The 20,742-nt window shown below is 44.9% G+C and overlaps 1 protein-coding gene across 1 annotated transcript in view; it reads right to left on the bottom strand.

The window, feature by feature from the left end:
- Window positions 1-799: 799 nt before the first annotated feature.
- The window catches only part of LOC127013675 (cytochrome c oxidase assembly factor 1 homolog), a 53,041-nt gene continuing 33,098 nt past the window's right edge, over window positions 800-20,742 (bottom strand). The window contains exons 3-6 of the mRNA XM_050892657.1: window positions 8,919-9,021; window positions 5,832-5,983; window positions 3,850-3,926; window positions 800-1,160 (exon numbers count right to left, since the gene is read on the bottom strand). Of these exons, the coding sequence (XP_050748614.1) occupies window positions 1,064-1,160; window positions 3,850-3,926; window positions 5,832-5,983; window positions 8,919-9,012 (420 nt within the window). The 5' untranslated portion in view covers window positions 9,013-9,021 and the 3' untranslated portion in view covers window positions 800-1,063. The remainder of the gene's footprint in view (window positions 1,161-3,849; window positions 3,927-5,831; window positions 5,984-8,918; window positions 9,022-20,742) is intronic.

The following is a 20,742-nucleotide window of genomic DNA, read 5'->3' as shown; positions in this document are numbered from 1 at the left end:
TCTGGACATTCTTAATAGCTCGCATGTTACTTCAAGGTATGAAGGCAGGACAGTTATTTGTGTCTCTTCACTGTCTCAGGCTGTGCCTTAGGCTTTGCAATCATTCGAGTGCGCAGTTTGGGGTGGGGGGTGGAAATTGTGTGTGGGATTTTTTTGTTGTTTTGTTCTGGGTTTTTTGTTGTTTTGGGTTTTTTGTTTATTCTTCAACTTGCTTCTGGTGATGGGTCATTCTCTACCTGATGGACAGAATCAAGGCACAGCAAAATCTCTTGTTGTAGTCAGAGTGAACCGTGGCAGTGTTCTGCACCTTGTGAGTGTCTTCCTCCCTAAGTAAATGTGCTCGCTTGAACTTGTGTCGGGCAGTGCTGCTGTGAAGCAGTGGCTTCTTCTGAGTAACCTTCAGCGTGAGCAGCGCAAGTAGCGAGTCTCTTCCTGGAATTCCTAAGTTATGATGAGCAGCCTTGGCTATCTCATGAGCTTTTTAATGGTACCTGTAAGGGTGCAAATCTACCTGATGTGTGACTTATTCATTAGGAGTGGAGGGTGCTGCTGTTGAGCTTCACCTTCGCTGCTTCGTCCCTCCTGCTTTAGATAACACCTTGTTGAGAAATGAGGGACAACCGAAGCAGCAAGGGAATCACATTGAGAAGCTTGACTTAGTCTTCTAGCCATGACAGAGCAGCCCACATGTCCTGACTTTGGTCTGCAATTGTAGAAAAGCTCAGTTTCCTGGCAGTTTGTTTGTTTATTTCAAATTCATAATACCAGCACACACAGGGCATACACATGACTTCTCTGGAACAGCAAGTCTTTTGCAAGATATTTATTTTAGGCTTCTGCTGAACACATGAATAAACCAGCAAAAGACAGAAATTACAATTATGACAATGATGAGGTCAATCTTAGAGAGAAAATTGTCTTGAGAGCACCCACTTAAGTGAAATTGTCACTTGTGAAAACTGTGTACATTCACAGACACAGCGGGATGCAATCGATTAACGGCTCCTTTGGCTCAATGGGAGGTGGAGAAGCAGCTGCCTTTGATTTTTTTTTATTTTTTTTTTTAGCCTTCTTGTACACCAATGCTTTCCACCGGGGAGTGGTAAACAGGAATATTCTGACCATCCTGCAGTTTCAAGGTGACATCCTGAAGGCACCAGCTGACACAAACCAAAAGAGATTTTTAACTTGTTTCAATCACTTTTAATGTAGTAGTAAAGTCAGTGTAGAAACAGCTGGCATGGAGAAACAAATCATTTCATGCATTCATTGCTCTTAAAAATTCTCTCAAGTGTTTTAAAACTTGGTTTGCGAGTGCCAGCTTCTGAAAGCTGTTTTCTCTAATAGTGTAGCACAACCCAGATTTAAAGGTCTGGGATGCGTGTTCCTATTTGTTGCAACTCAAATAAAATCCTGCCACCTATTTTTAGACAGGACATTCCTCCCCCGACTCGGTGCCTTTCTTCCTCTCCATCCTGCGGGTGCATTCCTTGCTCCACTCCTCTCTAGCCTTGGAGCCAGACCGTGTTGCTAAGGAATTATCCTGGCTTGGAGGAGTTTGAACACTGTGTGATCGCTCAGTGTGACTGCTGAAACCCTGACAGCGTACGACAGTGGTTACTCAAAGGAGAAGGAAAACTGCGTTTGTTGGAGACTGAGGGGGAGCCTTCTCCTTCCTCTAAGCTCTGCTCCAAACCCACTTCTGTGAGTCTGCTCATGCTGCTTTTCCAGCTGGGAAGGACTATTATTTCGGGGTACTAAGATAGGATTTTTTCAAAAGCTCCTGGCGCTTGCCCAGCTCTGCTTTTGCTGGAGTCGGTGCTGAGTACATACAATTAGGTAATTAGGCTGCCGCACCTCTGTGCAATGGGTCTGTGGCAGGGCTCTTTGCTCGCCAGTCCTCTGCCTCCATCCGACCCAGGATGAGCAACTGCCTCATTTATAGCAGGTCTTGAAGGAGCAACTGCTCGCTCCCCTCAGCGCGGCCGGGGGTCTCAGTCCTTCCCTCCGCTCGCTTCGGGGTAGGCAAGCATCATTTTGCAGGACTGGTGCCTTGGTCGCCCTTGCCTCTGGGCACCCTCGCCATCCCTGTGCTGCCTGCACCTGAGTGAATGCTGCCTCCTCCAGGTCCAAACCAGCTCACGCGCTCCAAATTTCCCTTTTTTCAGTTGCCCTCTTTTTTTAATAACCACATAAATAAATAAACCACTATGGACAGACTGCACGCTTGGAGTCAGAAGCATTTCAGTGGCTTAGGAGCCTCAACTACTCTTGCACAGAGCGCTCGCCTCCTGGTTTCATTTAACTGTGTCTGTATCTGTCTGGTTGCCTCCCCGGTCTCCACTGGAAACGCCCACGTGCACACTGCAGAGTCCCACCAGGATGGCCTGCTTACATGTTTGTTATTCCTATTGGGGATTTCAGGAGCTCCTCTTCATGGAGCAGATGGGAACCAGCCATTTTACTCTTAGTTCCTCAGCCAGGTGCAAGGACACCGAGCCCTGCCTAGCCCCAAGTGGAGCTGTGCATAGGACCCCACACATAGGCAGAGATGGTCGAGTCTGACTGATTTGTCTGCCACAAACCCTTTTACAGAAGATGTTGTTTGTTTTTTTTTTTTGCTCTTAAGCTTGCAGAAATGCATGGAGACCTCATTTTAAAAATAAAACTCTGAGAGATATGTATGCACTTCAACTACTGCGGTAGTTTAACATCTTGCAATCTTCAGTTATCCTCACAGTAACTCAGTGAAACAGGAGGGAACTGTTATTTCCCTCCATCTGTGAGGAGCGGATAAGGAGGAGTGAGGAGATCAGAGCCCAGGCCTCCAGGGAAGCGTAGGTGTGCAAGAAAGGTGGCTGGGGACCTCTGGGGGTATCTCTGGTCACTAGGGAGGAGGCCAGGCCTGGCCCTGAGTCTCTCGAGTCCCAGTCTAGTGCCTTCCTCCCATCATTTTACACCTTACTTCCCATAGTTATTCAGAAGAGAAATCCAGTAAGTCGTGCTCATCTAATTATGAAAGAAAACATTACCATATGGCTGGTGGCAGCTGAGCAAAAATGTTGTAGCTTTGGGTTTCTACACAGAGTTTACAGAAGTGCCTAACAAACTCCAAGAACAAATACATGTGAGGAGGTTTGCGTCTAATGAAATTTCCTCTTTTGCAATGGAAGATGGACATTGAATTCACGTAATAATTCTTTGCTTGGCTCTAGAAAACAGTTTACCCTTGACAAGGGAGGTTTTCAGGCTTCAGTACTACAAAAATGTAAAGTTGCTACTATATGATGTAAAGTCAGAGCATTCTTCTACTGATATATCTGTTCTAGCACTTTTTTTTTAACTATAAAGACCATGTTTATTGGATAGCTTGAAAAAAATCCTGCATGATTTTTAGCTCACCTTGACAGACTCTGACGTAATGTGTAAGATAATTCCCCTACTGCAATACATAATACTAGACTGGAGTTAGGACTGCTGTTCAATGGCCTTGCACCTTCTTAGGGAGGAGGGGTGGGAGGGGACAATACATGTGACCTTGGCTCACATTATTTGTATATATACTGAGCTATAGTTTGCAGAGCGCATTTCACACAAATGAATAGCTCATGTTGTCCTTCTATTTGTATTCATAGGGATGAATTCAATATATTTCTCAACTAATTTACATTTTTTGTTGTAATGATGGTAATAACCTTTCACAAGACCTTCAGACATGAATTTCCTCTTCCTTTGTGTGCATGATCTCAGCAATATGGATTACTAACGCAAATATCCTGCTCCACTCTCTTCTCCTACCACTTCTCTCCTTGCGTGTGTATTTCTCCCAGCACCTCCCCCAGTACGCACCATTGACGGGAGTGGTCCATCTCTGAGTTAATGTAGAGGTACCCTGCTGATTTTGTTCCAGATACCGGTAACTTTATCTGCAGATGTAAAAGTATGTTAAAGATTCAGTGAAGCATGTTACTGAAATGGACATGTACTCCTCCTACAGTCAAAGACCCAACACCTCCCTTTTAACTTAAACTCCTGTTTTATTTTTTTAACGTATTTCAGAGTTTTACTAAACTTTTCTAACAGCTAAGGTGTGCATGGCTGTACAAATATGCCTGTTCTGCCATACATTAATCTCTCTCTGCTGAAAGAATGTACTGTGTTACAGCTGCAACCCCCAGGGAAAACCACTCACTCTCTGAATTATTTATGAGCAAACACCTTTCCTTACCAGAATGCATGGTGATCCAGAGGTGACCTGGACTGTGCTAGAGCTTCCCATAACCATAACAAGCCTGTAGATTGAGATCCTCTACAAATCAGTCCATTAACATGCATGAAGGCAATGAGACATTCAATGATTTTTGTCAGTGTCACAAATTCTACCACTCAGTTGTTTAACAAACAAAGCTAGGAGCTGCAGCACTGACCACAGCTAATTGCACTTGGTCTAAAGTTTGAATAAAAGAAACGTTTCAGATGTAGCATTTGCTGGTGGTATTGCAGCCACAAAGGGAAAATGCCAGGGGTTCTCCAGCAGGCCCAGGAGCTGGGAATGTTGTGGAGTCAGTAAACTGATATATGATATAATCATTTATGATGATTAACTAGTTTATTTCATGAGAACATGAATGCTCAGGAGCATGAAAAAGCAGAGAAGAAAGTTGGTGGTTTGTGTCTTGGGTGAGGTCGGCAGAAGGCAGGGTTTGACTTCACCCTGAGTCACTTGAGCAACCAGCATTCTTAAACAGTGACACAGGAACATATCAGTGGGACAGGTTCTCTTCTTCCTTTCGATTAGCGTTAGAGGTTGTGCGTTTTCACCACATTTTTGTCCTTGGATATGTTGCCTGGTAAAATCTCTAAAACCTGGGAAACATTTTGGCCCAGGGTGTCACGTGGGTGAAGCCTGGTTGGAGCAAGATGGAAAGTAGAATTTTATGTGAGTTGGTTGAAGGTCGATTTTTCTTGCCCTGACAGACCCTCTCCTTCACTGCACCATCTGCCCCACTCCTTACTGCCCTTGCTTGGTCCCCAGGACTCAAAACTAGGAGGAACAAAATTATTCAGATGCGATGAGATCCCTCAGCGAGTTGCCTGGAGAGGTCTCTAGGGAGATTTTGCATCACTATCAAAACCAGGGAAGGGCAGCCACTCCTGGATTAAGGGGTAAAAACACTGATGGGAAGTCCTTTTTAGGCAGCAACCCAGAGTGGAAGTGGACTTGTGTTTGCGAGGTTCGCCTCTGCCCAGCCCTGGGCTGATGCAAGGCAGCCTTGTGCAACACTTCAGCACCCAGCGCAGCATTCTCCAGTTACTACGTAACCCCAGCACTCAGCCCCGTGCCAGGCAGCCATCCTCCGTGGCACAGACTTACAGGTGCTTTTAAAAACCACACCATTTGTGCTGTACCACAGCGTAGCTTGTAAGTGGCTATAACACTCTGTTCTGAACAAAGCTTTAAAAACTAGCTTGGGATGTATATGGGGGGGAGAGGGAGGCAGCTGCTGTTTTAAAGCTGGATCTGATATGTTTCTGAAAATGATTTTGTGGCTTACACTAGCAGGAGGGGGATAGACTGGCTTGGGAGGTCCCTTGGCATTCTGTGATGTGCCCATATAGCACAACACGAAGATGCCACTCTTGCTGTTTCTAGTCCCTCACATTAGAGCATAGATTTATGCTCTGGAAATCCATTCTTCTTCCTAATCAACTGGTGTCCCATCCTACTGCCTTCCAGTGCCCCCAAGTGACTCATGACCTGCTGAAAATCCCCCGGCTTGTCACTTGATGCCTTGGGAAGCCACCCTGTGACACCACCTCTCCAGCCTTACCTGTGCTCTTTCGGTGTCCACGCGATTACTCCCATCTGTCAGTTGGATGTTGTGAACCTTAAGAGGTGGGGCACCCAGGGCTTCCAGGGCATCAGGATTGCTGTTCAGTTGCTCCAAAGCCTGCTGGTAATACTGGGTCCTGGCAAAACTTTCTAGGTGAGAGAAACAGGGTAGTGAGGAGACTGTCCACTTAAAATCAAAACATAGGTTAAAAAAAAAAAAAAAAAAAGACATTTCCTCCAGACTGCCACACCCTCCCTGAAAAACAGTCCAAAACTATTAATTAGGAGAAATCTGGCTAAAGGAGGAAACACACCCTTACATCAGAGAAGCAGTGCTGAACTCTAATGTTATTCAGCTCATTTAAGTGAAGAGGGCTCTGAATATAGCCTGTTCCATACTGATATACAGTTCAGCTTATGGCTGTGTCTCCCTGCTTTTCATACGTTTGTATGTCATCTAAAAGGAACAAAAAAACAAAGGGAAAAAAAAAGCATAAGGATGAATATCTGAAAATGTTCCGAAGGTAATTCAATTTTTTTTTTTAAAGGAGGTAGCGAAAATACTTTAAGAATGGAGAATATTTCGCAGACATTGGTGTGAGACAGGAACAGCTGCTGCTGCTGTGAAACTCTTGCTGTGGTCTTGATACAGCTTTTCAAGTGGCAGCCATGAAGCTGCAACTCTACTGACAGATGCATTAAAAGGGAGGCACAAAGAAGCGCCATTAGAGTTAATGGTCAAGCAGCAACAATAGCACAGTAGACTGGATGCTGCAGTGTTGGCATATGGAGGACAATTGTGGTAAATTGCTATTTATCAATGTCTGGTTGCTATGTATAGCTGGGAAATGCTGTGCAGTGGTCACCAATGGACAATGCAGGGTTGTGAGGCTGGAAATGTGCCGACTCTCCTTAAGGATGCAGAGATTTGCTTATAAACAGTTTTAAGGCTTGCCTGCTGCGATTTCTAGATGCGCTTCATGCCAGCCTAACTTCACTCTCTTGACATCAAGAAGGGCAGAGTTAAGCTGAGAGTGTCCACGTGTGAAAATCCTACTCTGACAACTTTGCTCTTGCCTTCCAAAGAATTTAAAACAAGGTGTAAGGTTTGTTTCCTTGTCTCTTGCCTGTCGGTATTACTCTTGGAGCATGAGGCAGAAGGACGTTGCCCCCTCTCCCTAATTAGAGGCATCCCCTGTGAGCAGGCAGCATCCAGTTGGCATAGAAACAGCTTTGCTAGGCTGCAGACTGCGCTGGTCCTCCCCGGCCCCCTGGGCCATCCTAAGGAGCTCCAGCAAAAGGGGCTGCAGCATGCCAGCTCTTTAGTGCCTACGGATCATGGTAAGCAGCCACCCAGACCACGTTAAAAGTATGTTGTGCTCATCCTGCAGATTGGAGGGGAAATGGGTTCGAATTTCCTGGTGCTCCTTCTCAGCTGTTCCTTGTTAGCATCTCATGTATTGGACATAAAATGCCTCACTAATTTGTTTGTACACGCGTTTTCAGTAGGAGAGCTGAAAGGATGCTGGAGTTGGCTGGCGAGACTGCTCCTGTGAGGAGGGTGTGGAGGTGAAGAGAGCGAGTAGAAATAGGATTACCTGAGTGTTTGTACAAGCTTTCACAGAGACCGCGTGCATGCAAACTTCCCTTCAGCCTGAAGGAAGGGGGGGAGGGAGGCACCCCTCTCCCCCTGCTCCCACCACTATGGAAGCCACTTGCTCCTCACAGGTCCCAGTATGGGCCAGTTCTGTGCACTGGGATAGCAGAAGGAACTGAGAGAATCCTGGGCGTGGGCCAAGGGAGGAAGGGTCCCAGTGTGGCTCCTCTGTCTGTTAGAGGCTACAGAAGGACACACTCTGCAGCAGAAAGTGTCCTTTCAACAGCCCAGTTGGCTTGTCACCAAGTTATCAGACAGCTACTCAGTGGCCACCGACATTGCAACAGAGTAAGAAGTAGCCATCGCGTTGTGCCACTTGATTGCACAGCTAAGTGATGCGGGGAACGAGCCCTTTGACTTTCTGTATAGCACAGGGGGTGACTTTTTTCCCCTCAGAGATTTCTAGATAACAATGCTGAAGCTGAAAATTAAAAAATGCTAATATCCTTGTTAAAGCCAGATTTGATATTTTAAAGCATAAGAGGATCATATATCTGTCATGTACTCCAGAGCTTGAGGGCATGAGCTGCCTAAAATTAAAGCCTGCTTTCCAGCCTTGTCTGATTTGTTATTAATACGTGTAAAATGAAGGGGAGGTTTCAGAGCTTATCTGAGGGCTTGAGGAACAGACTTGGCTACACTTTTCTGGCAGCATCCTCTGATAGAAGGGTAGGTGAAAAGCAATATCATTTGATAGCACCAGCAAGGGAGAGGCATAGGGCCAAGAGGCCTATAGCACCCCCCAAGAGAGAGGCATAGCCTGTTTCTGGTCTGATGCTAAATATCTAGAAACAATTTTAGAAAAAATAAACATCTATCATTTGGACTAATAATTTGGATTCTTGGCCAAAGACACGTGGCAACTAGAGCTGTTTATAAACAGCAACGTCACCTGTCTAGCTTTTCTCTCCTTGTCCTGGTCTTCTCAATGCTGAGTGCTCTTATCTGCCCTTCATTCAGGAGAAACTAATGATGTCTTAGCACTTCACAGGCGTGTTGTGTTTAAGGGCCAGCACCACAGACAGATTTACAGATAAAACTGCTAGACATTAATACCTTCTCACAGATGGTCCTCTTTTCCTGCCCAGTTGTAAAATCTCAGTAAGAAACGAAACCTGCATTACTGCCTAAGCTTTCACTTCGCCCTCACCCTCAGGAAACCTCCCAGAAACCAGACTTTCTCCTGACCACAGCAGCCTGCTCCCTATGCAGTACCCATCTCTGGAAATACGTGCAGCAGCACTTGGGAGAGCAGCAGCCCTGGGGCTGAACAAAGCAGAGCCCATGGAGGCAGAACTCAGAGGCTCAGCCACACTTCCCTTAACTTCATCTGCTTTTCACATCTTGCATGCTGCTATTTCCCCGCTACACAAAAGCAAATGAAAGGGGCAGAGGAGAAATAAGGTTGCTAACAGCACTGAGACTTACTTTGCATAAGATTATACATCACGATGCATCCCCCGCCACTGAACAGTCCCATGAAAACAGCCATTTGCTGCAGTTTTCTTAGAGAAGCTGGCATTTTTCCTCCCTGAAAAGGGAAGACATTTGTTGTAAAAGAAGAAAGCTAATGGGTTATTTCCCCCCTCCTCCTCTTTCCTAAATGCCCTTTCCAATCAGGCCTGAATGAAAGTGCAGTGCACAGGCATCGGACTCCTGCTCGCTGGGGCCCCACCACACGCCCAGAAGGAAGGGTGGTGAGAACAGAGCAATCCGGGGACCCAGCCAGGTTGAATGTGTTTATTCAACTTCTTTTAGCAATGCCACCACTTTGCTAATTGCCGAGAAGAAAATGACCTCCCCGGTGTGGCCGGGGGCCAGCGCAGCAGTGCATTGTCGAGGGGGCTCCTGATGCCTGTGTGCTCACTCCCACACTGTGAGCATTCAGGCTCCGGGGGCCGGATTTCTCTCTTGAGTAAACTCCTCTAAAGTAAACACGCTAGCGGCAGGGCTGGATTTGGCCTGGAGTGGTAAGGGACAGAGCCAAGCCAGCACTATGCCAGCAAAGATAATGGAACCAGGGTGTGTGTATTCTGTTGTGTTGGTTTTTTTCCCAAGCTGTGGATAAACAGGAAGCTATTTTTCTTCCTTCCTGCATACCCCCAGCCTAAGCTTGCCCTTTTAATGAGTCACAATTTTGGCATTTGAATGAATGACCCAGCAGAATAAGAAACACCTCTGAGAAAGTCAATCTACTAAACACTTCCATGGTTTGGGTAAGAGGGGGACCATGTGGCCTGAAGAGCCTGAGCTAATGCTCCTGCCCACAGCAGGTTAGTAGGAGTCGAGCTGATTTGTCAGTGGGAGAGTAGCATGTTGCTTCAGGCTGTGGCAGGATGGGACTTGACCGAGCATCTGAGTATCAGCTTATGCTCTTGCTTCTCTCACAGCTGGGATGGTAGGGAGGAATGGTCTTGACAGCAATTAAAAAAAAAAAAAAAAAAAAAAAAAAGAAAAATTAGCAAAAGGCTGCCCTTTTTGATGGAGGCACACAGACATCTGAATACTTGGGGAAGCTGTATGGGATTTCTAATCCCAAAGGCTTCACATCTCGATCCTTGTGCCATGATGGTGTGACTTAAGTGTTACACTCAGCAAGAGCTGGTTAATAAACCAAGGCCCAAACCAGTTACAGAAATGTGACCTGGCCAAGGCCGTTTGAGTCCTGTTGTGAAAACCATCTCTAGCATCCCTCAGGTATGCGTTAGTCAGGTATTGCTCAGCTGACAACTATAGTTTAGAGAGGGTGGAGAAGCAAATGTCAGGACTCCTTCCCATCATGGCTGGGTCAGGGTGACATGGGCAGCCTGCCTCTGCTCACTGCTCTGCTGACATGCCCGTACGCCATCTCTTGCGTCCTCTAGCCCGAGGGAAATTGTGAATGCAACCCAGGTACAACTTTCATCTACTGCCCTGTCAGCACTAGCGTTCAATCGTAACGCATGCTATCCCTTAGTCGAAGGCTTTCCTTGTTAACTAGTTCCCTTGATTTTAAGAGCTCTTAATATTTAAGTTTACTGTTTAATTTACTTCAAATGTATGGATGGCTAGCAATGGTAGCAACCCAGAGAAGCACATGGGTATCATGTCTATTTTATGCCCCCAAAAATCCCCAAATTGTGCCATTGGTACAGTCAGTCATCATCTCTCTCACTCCTGATCTGTTTCTCTGACGAGTTTTCTTCTTCACTTCCCCTTGGGAACTTGAGCGGCATGAGAAGTTGCAGCAGAGGAAGTACAAGTGTGTTTTTACAGAGAAACAGCAGCAGTCATTTCACAAGGACAGCGAGAGCTTTTTGCTCACCCGCTTGTGTTTGCAACTTTCCTTAAATCACAATTTATAACATTATTTTCCCCCCTTCAAACTGCAAAATCTGCTTAATAACTGCATTTCCCATAAGATCTGTCAGGCCAGGAGGAGGATCCGACACCAACGCCACATAACAGGGACGGAAAAAAAAAAGGTGGGAAATCTGGAGAGCGGATCAGATATAACAGACTGTGACCCGCAGCATTTGTTTTTGCCCCTTTCAAAGTTGCAGCCAGGCAAAATTCATTTTCTGTGATGAAATTCAGGGTAATTGAACGCAAATGTCTGGGGGTGGGGGGTGCCGCCAGCAGTTTGCTGAGTAAAAGTGGGAAGACGTGGAGCTCTTGCACCAGCAAGGAGGTTTTGACCAAGGCTCAGGGGACCTGCCTAGCAAAGGGCGGAAATTAGAGGCTCTGCAACTCGCTGTCAGCGGGTTTGAGGTTTGTTAGGTCTCACGGTCTGCTCGCAACCAAACAAGGGGGATGGAAAGTAAGAAGAGCTCCGTGCTCACGCACGCTCTCATCACCACCTCCGCTTGCAGCAAGTCAACAGCTGCAAGTGCCCTGATGGTGCCATGCTGAGATGGTACCATGCCGAGACAGTGCCATCTGGTAAGGGAGCCTGGCAGCTGAGAAATGGTGATCCCAATAAGCACTGCTGCCCCATGCAGCACTCCCGGCTGCTTCTGATGTGCTGCCCCTGCCTGCAGCCATTGCCTGTTGCTGGTCCTGGTGAGGCAGGGACGTGTCGGGCTGAGGTGTCCCCAAGTTGCTCAGCCCGCACCAGCTCTGCGAAGGGCCTCATTGCTGTAACAGGGAGAGTATCTCCGTTGCTTGCTTTCAGTCACAGTGGGAAGCCTGCAGGCTGGACCACCCCATCCCCAGGCTAGCCCTTGATGCTCTCCTCCCACTTGTTTCTCAGCTGTTTTCCCAAGCCAGTCCTATGACAGCGTGTTGCGGGAAGAGGTTCAGAGCTACGCGTTTTAACAAGCCTCTCAAGACCTTGCAAACCTTCTATTTGATCCCACAATTCCCTGTTAGCTTCCAAAAGCAAGGACAAAGGTGTCCTTGGAGCCCAGTGCATCCCTCACAGGGGGGATGCTGCTCCTGTTCCCTGCCATCATGGCCCCTTGTGGCACAGATGTCCAGATATTGCATCCAAATCCTTGAGCATCCCTCAGCATGCAGCTGCTGATGACTTCTCAATGATGACACTGGAGATACTAATGGTGTCAGCTTGTGGAAGACCGAAACGTAGTACGGAATTGTTGTCTGTGAGGACTCATCGCTAGGATTTCTGCCCTCTGGCCAACCATGTTTGCTGCTCCCATCTGCTGCTCTGCTGAAGTGCCATGGAAGTGGCTCGCTAGGGAAGGGAAGCAGAGACATGCCCAGAGGCGTGCCTCCTGTCCTGAGCCTTTCTGAAAATTACTTACAGCCTGCCAAGCATAGAGACTATTAAAGGGAAGGACCAAACCCCCTCGACTTCATTTGTTACAAAGGAAGTAACTGTGAGACAATGCGTTTAGGAGAACCTTATAGATACAATGTGCAATTGCCTCCTAAGGAGGGAAGTTCACGTTGCTATCTGTGGTAGAGATCTCCCCTCAGAACCTGTTATACTACTAAAAAGTATGCAATTCAGCTGGTGGAAAAACAGATTTCTTCACAGCCGGTAATTAAAAAAGCACAATTTCCAAGCTACGCTGTTCTGCAAAAACATCTTTTCCCCTGTGCTATTTGCAGCAGTAAGAAAGATTAAGTGGAGAGCAGCACACACAAAAACACTGAGCCTACTGTTACCAAAAGAAGAGACATTAAATCATTATAAGTAGTGTTCTCTAAAAATAAATATTAAAGAGCAGAGCTTCCCAATAAGGACAATGTTCATTTTGTGTATTGAAAATAGTAAGATATGGTGAAGAAGGTAGTATTCAGGCTTGACTTTGAAACTAAGCATGACTCAGGTAGCTAACAACAAGATTTAACAAACCCAGAGAGGTGGAAGACTCCCAGGGTCGCATGTGAAATGGTGGGTTACTGCAACAATAAAGTCTGTTTTTAATTAGACTTTATTTTCTCCACAGAGGATCTTCTAAAAATAGGCTGGGCTTAAGAGATTCGCCCTTATTTCAGCAAATTCAGATTTTCTGTTTTGGTCTCTGAAATTTGTGTGGCAGAGATTGGTCTCAGGCACCTCCACCAATGGCAGGTAGCGGTGAAGCAAGGGCATTTTCACCAAGCCACAAACATTCATTTTATTTGCCTCAGACCCAAGCGAGGGAGCTGGTGCTGCAGGTTCTTTGGGGAAGGCATTTCCTCCTCCTTCTCTTCCTCTTGGCACTACCAAGCTCCACCAGCACCTCCAGCTTCCAAGTGCTATCACAGACCAAACAGTAACCAATAATATTGCTCTGAAATCAGAGAGAAGCAACTTGATCCATGCAAACTCGGTGTGATCACTGCTGGCTATCTCAATTTGGGCCACTGCCTACCCACCTGGCCAAGACAATATATACTGCCAGGCCACCAATACAAGTAGCTGGGAGCCTTTAGACCACTTTGAACCACTATAGTCCTGAGGTGTCAGCATGACACACTAAATACATATGGCAAAAGACTACTATTAAATTAAAACTTATCAATAGGCCTGAACATGGACCTGAGTGTCTACCTTCAAGGTTGGAACTGTTGCCTAACCCTTCTGCAGTGAAACTCTCCCTTGGGCTGGTGGGATTTGAGTCGGCCCCAGTTCTAGCTTTTCTGCAAGCCACCCAGGTAGTCATGGAAGTCACAGGAGATGAGGGTAATGTCAGGCAAACCACACACAAGCACAAGCACACACTTGTATTTCACATTCTTGCTCTCTTGCCCATCCATTGATCTTGTAAGATCCATAAGGCATCTGGGTGTGAGCCAATTTCTATACTAATAACATGCCAGGATAACATTTTAGAGAAAGCTTCTTGACACTGACTGTCTACAAAATACCTTCATCATTGGTACCGTCACCAAAGAGAGGACAGTACAGCAGAAGTGTTTCGACAGAATCATAATTTCAGCATATTCTTTTCCCCTTTTTCACAGAAATAGTCTCAACATACTATTTACCTCATTTCTGAGAAGTAACAGCACAAATTGTGCCCCCTGCCAGCATGTTCGGAAATACATGTCTGGTGTATCCTTTGCATGTCTGAACTGCCTTCACCAAAAGCTCAGCAACTTGCAGAAAAGAAGTTTGCTTAATACACAGTCAAACGAAAAGTAGAAGTAACACTCTTTTTTTCTCAGTGGTTCTTCTCTAGATGCACTGAAAAGGCATATTTTGGCATTTAGGGAGGTAAAACACCTTTTCAGCCAGCTTTGAAATGGTCCCTTCAAGGGCCTCCTTCTGGATCGGTTCCTAGAAAGATGTAACTTTCCCTGGTTAAAATGCTTTGAAGGGACAACTCTATGTATAAGGAAGATTACTGGCAAGCCAGGAAACAGTGATAAGTTTATTCTCTGCCTTTGCTGCTAGCTAATTAACAAGGAAAGTGAAAGTAGCCAATAGAGTGATTAAGGACTCTAAACAGCCACCTTGTTCTTGTAGTTGTATCACATCTCCTGGGGCACACGCTACAATGCAGGTGGCTTGCTCAGTTAGTACAAAGCCTGACATAGTGCCTACAGATATTTTAGTTTCATTTCCTTTTTCTCCTCTCTTGGGCACTCTCATTTGCACGTTTCTATATATTTATATATCTTCATACATCTTCTGTACTCCACCATCACAGTCTACTTCCCCATGTGCTCTTAAGCTACAGAGTCTCATCTGGTGGGCTTGTCTGTACTGCATTTCTTTTCCTCCTGCCTGCCCATCTTCACCCCTCTATGTGCCCTCTTCTCCTGCAGACTATTGCACCACCCCAGTGCTGGGCAGACAGAAATGGTGGGGCCACCGTTCCTGTTGTCCGAGGAGCCTTCTGCCATCCCTTGGTTTATCCCTCTGTGAAATGTCTTCCCAACTGCAGGTAACGAAGGCAGGTGCCTAAATCGTTTTTTGCTTTTCTCCTAAGTTGCAAAGATGCTACAACCTAGTTTGTTCAGTCTTTTTGAAGGCCGGGCTCACGTGCCAGCCAGTTCAACAACCCACTCCGGATCATCCTCCCAGACAACTAGAGCTGCCCATGCTTTGTACTGAAATACGAGGGATATCGCAGGAAAGAGGCACAACTAGGGCGTGTTATTGGAGAAGCAGGATAATTACACCTACAGTGTGACCCATTTTTGCTGTTATTGGAGCACGGCATTATAGGTTAATGGCTAATAATCTGTCATTAACATCCCTAATTGTATGTTTCTCTAATTGGACACCATGGAGGGGGGAGGAAGGTGTAAATGTTCACCTTTTGTGTTTTAGAGGTGAATTGCAAAGAATTTAAGAGTAAGAATTCATAAGTAGGGTAAATGAAAAAGTTGCATCCAAGGTGCAGGAAGAAAAGATTAGTGGTGTTTATGGTTTTAACAGTGAGTGGTTTACCTGAGAAAGCTATAGGACAGTTTCTTGGCTTCCCTGCCGCTGGGAGTGAGGTCACAAGCGCTGCAATCCAAGGTTCAAAAGAATTGCTCTATGCTGTACCCATGCCTCCCCACAGCATGCGTCACAGCCCAGCTTCTAAATGGGCACAAGAATCGCACAAAGAAATAGCAAATATAGTCCTTTGACTGTCTCATGCTGTCAGGATGAGAGGGAATAGCACTTGGTGCTTAGCAGGAGCTTAGCAGAAGTGGACTGTCAAGCCAGGGAGGTTTTCATAGTGTGATGTGTATTTTCTGTATATAGTTTCCCAGAATAGGTTCACTGAACCTGCAAAGTAAGTGATCAGTGAAGAGTACCAAACCATTTCTCATGGAAAGATCAAAGAGCGTGCAATGCTTTCTATGCAGTGGTAACTACTTAGCTCTCTTGCCAGTCTGTGGCCATTTATCTGTGTCCAATACATTAATTATGCCAAAGACACTGACAAGTTCTCCAAGCCAAAAACAATGACCTATCTAGCTTTAAGTCAACTTACTAAATCCTAGATGGAGAAAAAACATCAAGAAATACAAGGAGTCTGTAATAACCTTCTTGGCTAACAGGTCACATTTTACCTTGTAAAGAGAAAAGAAAATGGTCACAAAAGTTCATAGAAGTACTCCAGACATCATTGGGCTAGGAACTGTACGTGGCTATGTTAAGTTAGTACCTGCCTGGAAGTTTACAGTCTCTAATTCCAATCCTGATAAGGCTTATGCCTGTCTGTAGTCTTACTAACTTCAATAATACGATCCACGTGCATGCATTAAATAGGCATGCAGTAGACAGTGACCTAAAGGAACTGAATGTCAGGGGAGGCAGTCACAGGGAAAAAATGTTTAAGGCAGGAACATAGTGTAAATCATATGATGCTTGTTCCCTTGTAATGTGTCTGCTTCCGGAAATGAAGGAGTAAAAGATGTGATCTACTCTGCTGTGATCAGCACGGAGCCCGATTTACAAGGCCTTTAAAAATATCAGTGGAGACGGGAAGGTTTGCAGCCCTAAGGCCAAACATCTTGCTGATATAATGCCTTTTATTATATAGCATTACAGCAGTACATACTTTTGGCACTTCACAAACACCTTGCTCTTATTCATACTTCCCACTGAAAACCAAAACCAAAAAAAATGCTACCCTAAATCCCCCCAGATTCTCAGATGTGGTAAGTTTATTTCAAGTGCCCATCTTTATACCCTCCCCAGAAGGACCCCCCCTTCAGAAAACGCTGACCCTACCCTTCTTCTGAAAGTCAAGTCCCTTTGAAATACATCAGATCAACACTTAAAGCCTAAGCCTTTGAGGAAAACTAATTACTTTCGAACATCTTGGACACCTGGATTGTTTCCAGAAATTGGTCCTTGCCCATCTGAGCAGAACTGGTTCAGTATCAGCTAAATCTGTTAACACAAATTAAGATCTGGGGAAAAAATAACCTCAAAGACTCGTGACTTTTTAATAAGCATTGAACACCAAAACCAGCACAAGACCAACAGGGATTCTGACCTAGAAACATTCTATTCTCAGAAAGACAAAAAGGGGGAAAAAAGTTATAATGGGAACCATTAAAAAAAAAAAAAAGGGAAAGAAAAGAAACTCCCATAATATTTGAAGGTTTCCATTCAGACAGATCCAGCTTGTTCACTTGTGCACAGAGCTGTGCAGGATGGAGATGGAGAGAGCAAAAGGGCAAAGGAAGTGGTGGAACCTGCCACACCATTTGCACACGCAGTATCTGGAGTCAGACCTTTAACTTGATCTGAGGAGTAGCTACCTATCTATTCGTCCACCCTTAGAAAAAGGAAAAGATATGCTGGATGCTCACAAGACAGTTGAATGTGAATCAGCTTCTCTTCCAAAATTGAGTCAGGGCGAGAAGAATTTCAGAGAACAGCTGACTGCAATCCATATTTTCCCCCTCAAATATGTGTGGGAAAAGATTTGAGGGAAAAAATATCTCTCTGTTTAATGGTTTAAATGATGTCTCTATTTTATTCAGTAAATCTTAGGTCCTTCTATAGCCCCCATTAGGGAAGGCAGGGATTTTTTTTTTATTTTGCAGAGCTGTGGCAGAAAAATGCAGAACAACTTCACAGGAAGCCTCTGCCAGGTTGGTCACTTGGTCTCCACAGACCTGGGCTGTGTCCCTGCCCATGCACCATCCCCTCTATTAGGCTAAAACATACCAGCCTAGACAGGTTCAGCACAACTCCAGGACTGTTTCCTATAGCAAACCTACCTTTAAGGACATGGGGACAAGATTTTCCTATGGAGCTACAGCGTAGGGCTTTGCCCAACAAGGAGGTGTGACAGTCCAAGAGCCAAACAAAAGCACAAACCACACTTTTACATACTGTTGACAGGAGAGATTTTTCAAAACATCGGGTCCTTTGTGTGTGCTCAACAGGTGACACCTTTACAGGATCACTGTTTCCTAAAAGTGCTGGGATCTTTGAAAATTAGGCTGCTTTATGGCATTTTCAAGACACACCCTCACTAGTAGCTTTCAAACAGGGCTGCTAACAACATACATTATTTCCTCATAAACTTATTGCTACCATAATCTTCAAATACTTGTTTGTGGGGTTTGTTGATCAAATGCTAGATTACCAAGGGCTAAATACAATGAAATTTGACAAATGTGGCATACACGAGACACATAGGTGTGCTGTGATCCATTAGAAAAGGAAACAGGACTAGTTAGTGGGGAATCACTGCTGCTAATGATATTGGCAGGGATCCATGCCCACAGACTTCTTAAACTGAAGGCTGCAGAGGAAAGACTTTGCCTTTGACCACAACACACACATTTTTTCTGTTTGTTTTTGTTTTCTTTTCTCATCGCATGCTACTCAGCTCTCTCTTTGTGGGAATTAGGAAGAGTGATAAAGAGATACCATTGCTTTTATACAACGTTACTCCCAGGGACCTCTCCTTAGAAAAAGCCCCTGCTTGGTGTTACTTCCAATTTATCTGTGCTTTTTGCAGTTCATACAACACCAGTGCAGGCAAAGCAGAAGACAGTGCTCTCAGGTTTCATAAGCAGCTCAGGGACTGACTCACTGTATCACTGTTGCTAAAACCATAAACTTTGGGTGTCTCAATTCACACTTGTAAAAGTAAGTGACTAAACACTTCCTGGTTCCTACTTTGCTGGAAGATAGCGACATTTAATGGCTGCAAAATGCTCTGACAGCCGAAGATGTAATTTTACTTAGGTATGAAATTGCCCGTGTGCACTACACGCATGTTAAGAAGCACGACAATGTGTTCCAGAAAAAAGAAAGTATTTTGCAGCCTGGCACAGGGTGTTGTAGGACCAGCAGAATAATTACAGCAGCCACTGTTGGCACTTACTAGAAAATTAAAGAAGCTGTTAACAGATCATTAATAATCTGTGACTACCTGCCTTAATAGTATTCTTCAGTCGACAGGCATGAGGGTGAGGGGGTGGAGGAAACGGTCACACCTTCTTCTAAATCACTGTAGAAGGCTGATACCCTTATTTTTCATCACTTCGTAATCTGCTTGTTTACTTCCCTCCTGGTGTCTCTTCCGACTGACTCTTCTCTCACTGCTAGCTCTCACACCGAAGGACTGCAAGGCTCTTGGCCAGGGAAGCCAGCAGCTGCACCTGCAACAGCCAGTCGCAGGGGAAAGCCAGCCCTCTCTGCAGTGTCCCAGCCTGGTAGCTGTCTCCCTGCTGTTCCAGTTGCCTTTAAACACCTCTCCCAAGCATGTGCTCCTACTTTTGAAGATTATTTTTTCCACAAAGCATCCCTGTCCATTTACAACACACTACAATTTGTCCTCTCACGTCTTGCTCCTTGCCTTCTGCGTGTAGGCAGATGGTTGGAGGAGGAGAGAAAAGCAACTTGTTTCCCTGTTTCTTCAGACAAACACAGGCTCTCCAGAGCAGGCAGATGCCTTAAAGTCAGATCCAGGGCATCAATTCATCTTTTGGGTTCAGCTGTAGCGTATAAAGCATTTGCTGGCTCTGGTCTAATGCTTTTTGACATTGTCAGGCCCCCTTCAGTGAACTACTGCCTTGTAACCAACTTGACAGCAAGTATTGTTCTACATTTATTAATACCGTACGTGCTATCTTCAAACTGACATGTTCCAAGGCCAGGCATCAGCTGTGCTCAGCTCTGGCTTAAAAAAAAATATTCAGACAACAGCACAGACCTCTTGCTGCTAATAAGTAAATAAATAAATAAAACCATGCCTTTACCATGCTGCTGCCACACCTTTTTACTCTTTCAATCTCAATTTTGCAATAATTTTTTGTTTTTCTCGGGGTCTTAAAACTTGAAGTATCCACTTCCCTGCACCCTCCCCTTTTTGGCTTCTTTAGGAAAGGGCTTCTTTTTTTTCCCCAGTCTTCTTTCAATTTATTCCTTTCTCTCTCTTTTGGATGCAAACCTAAATTCCAGAAACTTGAATCTACATAAAAGTTAATTAACTTCAGGAACTGTTTTTCCTCTCCTTTTTTTTTTTTTTTTTTTTGGAATGCAGATTTTTTTTACTGTAGCCACTGTAATTTTCTATTATTTTTAAAATGTTCAGCTTAATGGGTTATGTTTACTTAGTCAATAAGCTGATGATGCCCATGACAGGACCAGAAGTGTTTGGTTAGCAGCAGGGAGGAAAAAAAATCAATAACTCCAAGCATTTGGCAGCGTTGTGGGCAGGAAATAATTTGTATTCTCTGGTTTAAATCAATGACCTTCTTTTCTTTGCTGTTCCAACAGGAAATTATAAACTCTGTGAACACTATTTGCATAGTGCCTTCTGCAATACACTTGTATATGCCTGGGCAAAACAATATGTTAACCCCAGCAGTGCTTCTCTGAGGTCTCTGTTAGAGAAACCCAGGCACTTTAGCATAGAGCTTTTCAGCTGTAGGCACTTGTATTTATTAGAAGCAGAGGCAGAATAGAGCAAGATGTGAAAAGAGCTCCTTCTCGACTTCCAACGGCACCGTCAAAAGATGAAGGCATTATTATTTGATAACAGGGTTGTCTACTGCAAAATATGAAAAAATGACTTCTTTGTAACTTGGCAAGATGTTGTATTTTCAGTATGACAGACAGAAACTTGCTACTTCTACATTAAAGCTGCAATTGCACTTCTCTATCTTGCTTGTCAGGGTTGCCCTAATGTGCCAGGTATGGTTTAAAAGTGCTGCGCCTTTGCTTGAACTCAGCTTAGCATTACAGAATTCATGTTTGTGAAAGTTTCAGCCTCCTCTATCCTGCCCTTTTGCTAAATGCACTTAAGGAAGAAAAAGAAATTGCCACCTTGTCTTTCCATGCTGATAGGAAGCCGTTCCAGGAAGGTGATGTTCTGAGAAAAGGCAGTGTTGAGCCTGGCACTGA

The sequence above is a fragment of the Gymnogyps californianus genome, chromosome 2 (assembly GCF_018139145.2).
Source record: "Gymnogyps californianus isolate 813 chromosome 2, ASM1813914v2, whole genome shotgun sequence".
Taxonomy (NCBI): domain Eukaryota; kingdom Metazoa; phylum Chordata; class Aves; order Accipitriformes; family Cathartidae; genus Gymnogyps; species Gymnogyps californianus.
Note: the sequence above shows the minus strand (reverse complement) of the source record. Positions and strands in the feature narration are given on the sequence as shown.